Here is a 10,661-nt window from a genome sequence, read left to right on the forward strand (position 1 = left end):
GTAATATAAACAACATATAAATATGGGCATATGAAATCAACACAATTTTAATCTCTACCATTTTAATAGAATAAGGTACATTTATGTTCATAATTAAAGGTGCTGTACCCTTCAGAGCACAACCAGAGTGAACTCTTCATTTACTTGTTCATTAATTCATTCATGTGTCCAGTCTGATCTTATATTGGCTTAACGTGACTCTACACATCCATCTTCATTCAGTACATGAGGCTCAATGTGCATTTATTTTATTCCACTATCACTTCTGTCCCTTCCACTGCTTGGATGCAGCTGGAAAGCACCACCCCAGGAGTTAATGGTTCTTGAGGTTTATTACGTAAAAAACCTTTGGGTATGTAGGCCCTTCCGATATTGGACAAATCTTGTGAAATAGGGCCCATGAGTAGTCACTAAATTTCAAACTGCTTTTTGATTCAGGAGGGCGTAGTTAGTTTCAGTGCTCAGTGGAACCTGTTCGACTCGAAGGGACAGGCAGTGAAAGCTTTCCACAAGTTCGACTACACGTTTGTGGGTGTGTGTGTGGAAATGGTGGGAGGGTCAGGAGTGTGTTTTAAATAAGCTTGGGCTATTCCTCATTTTAGTCAACTTCATCCTTCATGCCGTGTGGACGAGGGAGGCAGGGGTTCAGTGAGACTCAGTTCAAGCCTCTTACACTTTTATTTTTTATGCACTTTCCTTCACGATTTAAGGTTTTTAGACCGGTTGGTGTTGTTTTCATCAAAACCCTCCCTGGACACGTTCACTTTGGACCACGTTATTCTGGCTTTACCTTCAACAAACTGCGGCTGGCGTGAAGTTAACGTGAACTTGTCGAGCGGCGTATTACACGGTTTTAACGGCTGAAGATGGACTTTGTTGGACACTGACTGGTTTTAAACGGATTAAAGTAGCCTCGGGTAGTTGGGAATAACTGTAAATAGCTTAAAATAGCTTTCTGCTTCCAGGCGAGATTTTTATTCTTGCCGTTGGTGTCGCCATGGAGACACACCGAACCTCCACAACGCACCCGTTTTTTCACCAGATTAAAGCCACCGGAGCCCTGAAACTTCGGGTAAAGTTCAGTGTACTTTTAACGCTTTGTTATTTTCGAGTCATTACAGTTGCTTTAAGCGTAGTTTTGTTTGTTGTTACACTGGTCTCAGCTTGCCTTATTTCTGCGCATGCGCAGTAACAACGAGTTACGCAGCCTGAGAACATTTCTGGGAATGTTCTCTAAAACAAACAAAATTACCCGCATTTATGTTCTGCAGTCGGAGAACATTAACCTGCTCCACCGACTGTATATTATATATTTTTATATATTCTATAAGTACAGACTTTAGTCTCTGTTGCACTGCATACTTTTAATAGACAGGGCCATAAAGAAGCAGGGATGATTTGGTGGTAAATCATTCTCAGCTGCAGTAGCACTGACGTGGTAGCTAATATTGTGATGTCAGACAAAGCAGTGCTGCTGGGGATTTTAAACACTCCACTCACTGTACACGTTGTTAGAAGCACCTAACTCGTTAGTCCACCTTGCAAATTAAAAAAAAAGATTCAGAGACAGTAGCTCCCCTGTTACTGCACAGTGTGTGGTTGCCCTGTGGTTCTCCATTAGTGAACACTAGATGCTGTTGGCTGTATTTGTTTTGGTTGGTGGAGTTTTCTCAGCCCAGCAGTGACACTCAATGGATTAAGAACTCCGGCTGCAAAGCTGTGTGTGATCCACTTGTACCAGTGCAACACACTAACACACCACCACCACGTGTCAGTCCAGCACTGAGATGGGTGAGGGTCATGACCGTTTTCAAACAGGGTGAAATAGGACTAACAATGTATGAAGAGCAATAGACTACATTCTATAACTGTAGAGCTTTTTTTGTAGAAGTGCACCTGTGAACTGATAAAATGGGCAATGAGTGTAGAATATTAGATTTTTTTCCCCCCAAAGGCAGTGTATTAGCACAATGTGATAGTGCAAGGAATTTTAGAAACTAATCCTAAACTGATTTTGTATAGTCTTAAGTCATGGTCAGTGTTGTCAGTTGAAGGTTTCTGAAAAGCTGCACAACTAAAAATGTAAACATTCCAAAGAGTTTGAACTAATGCTGTTGCAGTGTGGAAGAAGGTGGTGCTGGTTGCCTTGGTACCAGCCTTAATTAGGCCTGTCATTTCCAACTGTGACAACAGGAAATATGCAAATGTCAGTGATGCATGTAAATAAGTTGGTTTCATTTTTCCAGAAAAGTCCCGTCTGAAAGATGGTCGGCTCTCTGCAGGCTTCTCACTCTCCAGAAAGGCCCCAGGTTTGGGCTGTTAAATAAAGTCTGATTCTATCATTGTGAAGTAAGACATTAGTGTTCATACCACCTGACCCCTATCTAGTTTTGCCTAGACAGTTGTAGTTTGTATGTTTGAGTTTACTTCCATCTGATACCTACCACATTTATGGCTTGCAGTAAGTTTCCTGGATGGGCTCCTCTCCGGCTGCTTGTTTGAAATTAATTGCAGTGTGGTGTAAACTGGTCTAAAATACTTGTTGAATCTATGGTGCAGGTATTGCTTTGTTGTTTGGAGGACCAACATGTAATTAGAGGTAGTGCACTGAAGTGTAGCACAGATACTTCAATATTGACAGTCTGAAATATTTGGAAATTCTGTTGCATATGTTGCAGCAGGTAGGTGTCGCAGTCACACAGCTCCAGGGGCCTGGAGGTTGTGGGTTCGATTCCTGCTCCAGGTGACAGTCTGTGAGGTGTTGGTGTGTTCTCCCTGTGTCTGTGTGGGTTTCCTCCGGGTGCTCTGGTTTCCTCCCACAGTCCAAAAACACACGTTGGTAGGTGGATTGGCGACTCAAAAGTGTCCTTAGGTGTGAGTGAATGTGTCTGTGTTGCCCTGTGAAGGACCCCCTCCAGGGTGTATTCTCTAGGGCGCCCCCTCCATGTTGCATATGTCTATTTACTGACTATATATGGTACAAAAAGGCATATTGTTGCATAAGGTTATTTATCACAGTGACAATTAATGTATTGCCCACACCTACTTTTATTTAATAAAATATGTCACTTTGGGAACTATGTCCCAAAGAGGTAGAGCTTGACACGTTGTGTTTATACTGGGCAGATATTTTCTTCTTAAGATGGAATAATCACATATATTCAGGGACTACAAAACTATGTTTATTTTCCTTGGCGTGGGCCCCACACATCGGGGCAGCAATAGGTTTACCACACAATTTCTCATGTACCCAGATGACTAGGTGCCATTAAAATGGTTTCACAACCTGATGATGAGTCATTGGAGGTGATGAAAGTTTTTGTAACATGTTCCTCCTCCTGTTTTGCAGAATATGGTGCTGGGCTGCCTTCTGTTCCCCATTCGCATCACCCTCGCTGCACTCTTCTTTCTGCTCATGTGGCCCATAGCTCGGCTGCGACAGGTCGGGCTCTCAGAGGCGGAGCGGGCTCGGCCGGTGCAGGGCTGGAGACGGTGGCTCTTGCAACCCATCGTCCTCTTCTTCAGTCGAGGAGTGTTCTTCTTCACAGGTTTCCTGTGGATAAATGTAAAGGGTCGGCAGGCGGGGCATAAGGAGGCACCGGTCTTGGCTGTAGCACCTCACAGTGGATTCTTGGACATGCTGGTGCTGTGTGTGTCAGGGCTGCCCACGGTGGTCTCGCGCTCTGAGAACGCTAACCTTCCTGTTATAGGAGGTGAGAGAGAGTGAGACTCAGAAAATGATGTTCGTAGGCTCACTGCACAGACAGATTCTAGAACAATGGCACAAAACAGGAGTCCTCTAGAAACTGTAGAGAAAATGTGATAGTAATGTATTAGCTAGCTTTCTGTCATCCTGACCTCACAGTTTGATCACTCCTTTGGGCAGTTATGAAGATGTGGTACTTGAGCAAAAATCAAAGCAGCAACAGACAAAATGTAGACACTTTCCTTCCTTTAAAGATGTTGATACTTTGTTTCAATGGATCTTGCCACCTGAGGCGTTATGAGGTATTGCATAGGCATTTTTTGGTCCCTCCCTAAATGATAACATCAAGTTTGAAAGGATTTTAAGAAATATATGCTACACCAAAAGACAAAGTCTCTTTTTCTTCTTCTCTCCTCAGCCCTGTTGGAGTTTAACCAGTCAGTGTTGGTGAGCAGGAAGGACCCGGAGTCCAGGAGGAAGTGTGTGTCTCAAATCAAAGAAAGGCTTACCTCCAATGGCTACTGGCCTCAGGTACGATGCAGGGTCATTGGTCATCTGAAGAAACTTGTTTGACCAAGCGATCACCTGCTAAACATAATCAAGCAGAGACAAAAACATGTACCTATATTGGGAATGTGCCCACCTCTCACATCCATCCATCCCCATACCTGCATTTTTCCCCCCTCCCTCACTCTACCTCCATCTCCCTCCCTACAGATGCTTATGTTCCCAGAGGGGACCACCACCAATGGCAGAGCCCTCATCAAGTTCAAGCCTGGTATGTGATGTGAAAAAGAACAGAAATCAATTCAATTTCTATTTAAACAACATAGACTAGTGGAGGCAGTGGGCAAAAATTATTAATGCTCTTGCTCTCTTCCTCATCCCACCCCCCCATTTTCTCTCTCTTTCTCTCTCTCTCTCTCTCAGGTGCTTTCCTGGCTGGTGTTCCAGTGCAGCCAGTCTTACTTCACTATCCTAATGAACTGGTGAGTAGGGAAACCACCAGGATATTAATAGCCCTGTTAATACCCTTCATCTTTTAGTACTGCTGCCCAGAACAGACACTGGACGATTTCCAGTTTGCTTGAAGGCTACTGTCACTAGCCTTGCAGGAAGGAAAGTAAATGGGGCATGTAACGTAACAGAGCATTTAGCCTCAAACAATTAACTTCATCTCTGAGATGTCCAAACATTGGTTGTCAGCGCTTCTAAAGAGTGAGTTCAGCTGGTGTAACGTTCACCCATTTCTCATACAGATGTTTAGCTGCAAACATAGTTTGTATAATCTCCATAGAAAAGCATTAACCAATAGAATGGAATGCTCTGAAGTAGCTGTACATGAGCCCAAGCTGACCATGCCCAAAGCCAAATATCAATTTCCTGATTTATTTATTTTTCCATAATATGTCCCCTATTTAAACGGTTGGTTCTCATTCTGAAACGTCTATTTTCAGGACACTGTCCGCTGGACTTGGAAAGGAACATCATGGTAAAAATGTCATATATTTTTAAAAAATTGTATGCATCTTAATAACAGTATGTAGATACTGATGATGGTGCACATTTGGGCATGTGGTGTTTTTGTTGTCAGTGTGCAGTGCTTCTAAAATGAATTTTGTTTCTAGGCTCGATTGTCTCTGGTACACCACCTGTCAGTTTTACACTAACGTTACTGTTGAGGTAGGGGTCTCTGTCTGTCAGATATGTGAAATATACTTTATTTATGTAGTTTCTAGCTAAATCTAGAAATAACACCTTGCTGTTTCCCTGCAGTTCCTGCCCGTCTACACACCTTCGCAGGAAGAAAAGGAAAACCCAGAGCTTTATGCCGATAATGTACAGAAACTTATGGCCAAGTGAGTTTTCAGGTTACTGTATGTGTACAGTGTGTTCAATACTATCAGTGTGTCCCTCTTAATCCAGCCATATGGCTAAAAGTGGCGAAGATTTATTGTATCATTTTCTTATTAAATTTGACTAGGTGGGGTGTAAAATGCTTTTAAACTAAACAGATATTGCTGTCACAAAAGTCTTTTAATAGCAGGAAAATATTTATAGATTTCAAATATTTTTTTTTACAATGTGTGTTAATGTTTCAGAGCCTTGAAAGTTCCTGCCACCGACTATGTAATGGAGGGTTTTTTTCCTGCCACCAAACTAGGGGGTCTCGCTCTTCCTCTGGAGTCTCCAGCCAAGGAAACCCTCAAACTGTTGAAGCAGCACGGGTAAAATTTGCATGCATGTTTATCTATAGTTGGAGAACCCACAGAAACAATAGGCTTATTTTAGACATGTACAGCACTGTTCAGAAGTCAAAGACCCCACAGGCGGTTTACGTTAAAAACAAGCTCTATACCACAGACAACCCAAATAATAAATATTAAATCAAGTTTTTCCCTATGAAGTGTGTTTTTGATATAAACAACCTACTTAGGTCTCTCCCTTGTTTCGATGCTATCCCTGATCACGAGTGCTTACGTCTTCTGAAGTTTATGCGCAAAAGTGCAGTGGATGGGAATGCGACCCATTTGGCATATTATTTTAATTTTGTTTTTTTGTTTTTTTTTGTTCCCCCCAGCTGTTATTTCTTTATTACGTAAAACATACGTTAATGTTTTGGATGCAAACCCACCTACGTTTGTGGCATGTATAAAAATATTGAGCAGATCCAGTGAACTTCAAATTTGGTTCAAGAAGAAAGTGTAGATAAAATCGAATATATTTTTTTTTCCACTTGGTTATTCACCTCAGCCTATATATCTAGAATAACCAAGGTAAATACAGTGGAACCTCTACCTACGAACTTGATCCGTTCCGTGACCCGGTTCGTAAGTAGAAAAGTTCGTTTCTCGAGTCAATTTTCCTCATTTAAAATAATGGAAAAGCAATTAATGCGTTCCAGCCCCCACCACGAAAGTCACCCTTTTTGCACTGATATATGTTTACAACACTCTCAAATTAGTAAAATAATACATGTAGCATTACTAAAAATAAAAGAGAAATACAGTGGAAACAGTAATAAACAAGAAATGAAGTGTTAAGTGGTTACACATCGCTACCTTGAAGACGTGACGACTGGCTAGAGCAGTAACACAGGCACTGGCTGTATGACGGGAGGTGGGGGGGGGGGGGAATAACGGAGAGTAGGCAGTGAATGTGAATGAATGAATGAATGAATTGCATTTATTGTCACATACAAAGTTATACAAGTACAACATTGCAGTGAAATGATTATTTCGTCTGTCCACTCGCCCAACAGGCAGCAGATTGAATGTGGGGAGACGAAGCGTAGATACGGCTTAACTTAGCACGAATTTCGATGTCTGCTATTTACACTAATGCTAAATTGCTAAAGCTACAATGTGCTAATCTTAAAAGCTCACTCCAGTCTGGGCGCTGGGAGACTCGCCTATTGGGGTCAGTGGCAAATATCCAGCCTCCGGCTCGGGTTTGTTTGTCGAGTCATGGTTCGTTGGTGGAGGCAAAAAATATTCAAATGCCCGGTTCATATCTTGGAAAGTTTGTTAGTAGAGGTTCCACTGTGTTTGTAATAACTGCTGTTATTTTTTTTATTTGGATTATTTATATGTGAACAGTCCAAACCTATTAAAACAGACATTTTGTTCTGATGTTTATTGATTTTTGGTTCCTTCCATTTAATTCTCTCTCTCTCTTCAGTTTTAGTATTGCTCAAGTGGAAACAGTAATGAACACTATGATTGACTACTGTCAGTCCAAACAGGAGTACATGGTAACAGTGGAACAATTGGCTTCTTTATTGGGATTGTCGGACAAGAACACAGCTACAAATATCTGTTCCCTCTATTCCAAGGTGTGTCTTTGTTTCTGTTGTGTATCTGAAGTGTATCATATGCAGCTTAATATGGTAAAAAAAAATCCATGGAGGTCTCTCCAGCTTTATTGCATAAGCCTTTATCAGCTTGTTTTAAAGGGATGTGTCTGTGTTGTGAGTGTCTCTGTTTAAACTGTTCGGTGTTTACGTGTTCCCACTAAGACAAAGGAATCTGTGTGTTTTAGAATGACACACTGGATCTGAGGCAGCTTTGTCTGAGTGTGTGTACTGCTGCAGGACTCTGGAATCTAGAAGATCTCCTTCACACCGCGTTTGTGGTGAGTGTTTGTGTCATCTTTTTTTCCCCTTTAAAAATAAACAGCAGGGCAGTTATGTGCCTGACCTAAAATGAGCCCTTTGGTATCAGGGAACCAGTAAACAAAGCACATGGCATTACAGTCTGACATTTATCTTTAGTTAATAGTACCTTCAGGCACCAACAGAGAGAGAATTCATTATGTCCAGCACGCCCAAAAGCAATATGAGGAGGCGAGGTCAAAGTACACCTTTCACAGTTTGCTTTAGTCACAGCTTATTGGTATAGCATCATTGAATGACTTTTACAGCTGTGAGCACTGTTTGAATGTTAATTGTCTGTTGCCAGTTTACACAGTGAGGCAGCAGTGTGCTCCAATGAAACCTGAAAGATGTTTCACAAAGCACAAAGATGTTTCTCAGTAACATGGATAACTTAAAGACTAAGCACCACTTAATGGACCTCCATGAATATTCCACATTATTGTAGTTACTGACAGATATAAGTATGAATTAAAATGAAAATAGCTGCTTAATTTGCTTTAAAACTGAAAATTTTATTAAATTGACGGAAAAACCCGAGCTCGCTACGGAAATTCTCGAACGCGACCGTGACGTCACTGGTGGACAACAGCTGAACAACGCCGCGGTAAAACACCGTTATGACTGACTGTTATGACAGTATCTAGCTAAATAACCAACATTATTCATGACAATAGCCTAGCAATAAGCTAAACTCAAATGTAGAGGTACCGTTATTCTTGTAAATGTGATCGAAGTCGAACTCGAATTCATCCGACACTATAAACCTCCGTAATGCAGCTACGTAGCCGAGTATAATCTGAGCCACCGAGTTTAGCGAGTCAAACTAACGTTAACTAACACCAACTAAAACAGGCGAAGTGAGTGTCCTTACCCTGTTTACCTCCATGTTACAGAGGCTCTTGAACACCTTTCGTTGGTTTCAATCTTTTAAACCTTACTCCTTGAATTAGTAAGAAATAACATGTTTTCTGACTATCAATAAACACAAGTTAGGAACTCAAATTCCACTGTATTTATTTGTTTCACACTTTCATATCGCTGCTGCTTAGCCTTTAAGTCCAAAGTGAAGTGAGTGGTCTGATACATGAATTTTATTTGCTGTCAAAAACGATGAGTGAGACTTCACATGTTGCATGTGATGATGATGGCACACATTTAAATTTGCTCAGTTGTCTCAGACATCAATACGAAGAAGCATTTTGGAAGACTTTAGATGTCAGGTTCCTGTCAACAGTTTCTAACTATTTAAATATGTAGACATGTTGAAAACTATGTATTGTTTAAAGTGAACATAAGTAATGCAATTTACTTAATCTTGCTTTGTGAAATGCATCCCTTCACTTATGAAAAATTAAAAGGATCTTTTGAAACTCTTCTGTGTTTCAGCTGTATGATAGTGATGCTGATGGTTTGCTGAGTGCAGTGGACCTCTCAGGCCTGATGGCAGCGTTGGTGGGAGTGCCTCAGTACAGTATTGCAGAGATGTACACGGAGCTAACAAAAAGTGGGCAGCCCACAGAAGGTCAGTAGTAGTACTTCATTTGTTTAATGGAAATGACTTTACTGATTATTCTCTTTTTTAACAAATGAAAGTTAGTGTCTGGAATTTGATAAACCATTTTGAAAGATTGTGTTAAACTTGTAAACACCTGCTCTTTCAGGGGGCTTTGTTAACTTTTACTTTATTGAAAGTGTTTACTGGGGAGGCATAAGACATGATGGCATTTGCCCATGAGACTGTTAGTGAGGTTTGATTATTAGCTCAGGATCATAATCACTCCATAGTCAAATGTTGGGGTCTTTATCCTTTCTGACTATTGCTTGGTATTTGGCACAATGAATTTAGGCTTCTGCAAAGTGGCTCCAACATGTCCCAGTTTGGTTCTTGCTGTTCTCCAGAGATTACACAAAATGTGTGTACCTTGAAGTGATAGAAATCACTAATTATAGGCTTTTGGAAATGATGCATATATGGGTGGTGTACAATTTTGCTTATGCTTTGGGGAAGTAAAAATATCAATTGGTCTTATCAGATCTAATTTTAAATAATAAATATTGTAATCAGTTAAAGAATATGGTTTATTGTAATTTTTATTTCTTTATTTTTTACTCCAATAGCTGCATTATACGGCTTGCTGACAACTCACCCAACTTATCAGAAGCTCCTGGGTGAATGCTTCCAGTCTGAAGTGGCAGGGCTAACCATGTCAGATGGAAATCACAATGGTGTTCCAAACGGAAAGGCCAGCTGCAGCAACAATGGCCTTCGTAATGGAAATGGATTCCACAACAAGAAGTTTTACTGAAGGTTATTAGGGCAGACTTTAAAGAAACCAGTTGTGGATGGGTGTATTGCAATATGATGGACAAATGGTTGTGAAACATATAAATGTATATTTGACCCACAACCAGTATCCAGTATATACAGCCACTTATTTTATAAGACTTCTTTGTGTGTGTGTAAGGTTGGGGATGTATGTTAGTGAGAGAGCCTAAAGTGTGTGTGTGTTTTTTAAATGAATGGTGCTTTAAATGCGAGGATAATGTTTACTGGTCTGAATGACTTTTGCTGACCCTCTTGTCCTTATTTTTCTTCATTATGAATCAAAGCCATGTGTACGCTGTGACAGTCTATTTTTCGTCAGACTGATGTTAGTGCCTTATTGTATGTACTGTATTTTTTTAAATATTACCTGAAGGACTGTTTCCTGTTTTAAAGTATGTCGTCTTATGAACAAAAGGATTTTGTACCAAAGAAACATTGTCATTTTACATTTTAATATATAAACTTTGTAAATA

General features: G+C 40.6%; 1 protein-coding gene across 1 annotated transcript; it reads left to right on the top strand.

Annotated features, from left to right (window-relative positions):
* The first annotated feature begins 575 nt into the window (after nt 1–575).
* On the top strand, nt 576–10,588 carry lpcat4 (lysophosphatidylcholine acyltransferase 4). The gene is made up of 13 exons (XM_066658978.1): nt 576–1,072; nt 3,350–3,713; nt 4,125–4,237; nt 4,424–4,484; nt 4,637–4,695; nt 5,164–5,198; nt 5,335–5,389; nt 5,483–5,565; nt 5,809–5,934; nt 7,388–7,541; nt 7,748–7,840; nt 9,249–9,384; nt 9,981–10,588. Exons 1-13 carry the CDS (start codon nt 998–1,000, stop codon nt 10,166–10,168), a joined length of 1,542 nt encoding a protein of 513 aa, XP_066515075.1. The 5' UTR covers nt 576–997; the 3' UTR covers nt 10,169–10,588.
* The last annotated feature ends 73 nt before the right edge of the window (nt 10,589–10,661 follow it).

The sequence above is a fragment of the Hoplias malabaricus genome, chromosome 2, assembly GCF_029633855.1.
Source record: "Hoplias malabaricus isolate fHopMal1 chromosome 2, fHopMal1.hap1, whole genome shotgun sequence".
Taxonomy (NCBI): domain Eukaryota; kingdom Metazoa; phylum Chordata; class Actinopteri; order Characiformes; family Erythrinidae; genus Hoplias; species Hoplias malabaricus.

What these genes read in the sequence shown, in the direction of transcription:
- lpcat4 (XM_066658978.1), top strand. Translation starts at nt 998, where the DNA reads ATGGAGACACACCGAACCTCCACAACGCACCCGTTTTTTCACCAGATT. An exon ending in TTCACTATCCTAATGAACTG is followed by an intron (nt 4,696 to 5,163) that starts GTGAGTAGGGAA and finishes GTCTATTTTCAG; the next exon opens with GACACTGTCCGCTGGACTTG. An exon ending in GTACAGAAACTTATGGCCAA is followed by an intron (nt 5,566 to 5,808) that starts GTGAGTTTTCAG and finishes TTAATGTTTCAG; the next exon opens with AGCCTTGAAAGTTCCTGCCA.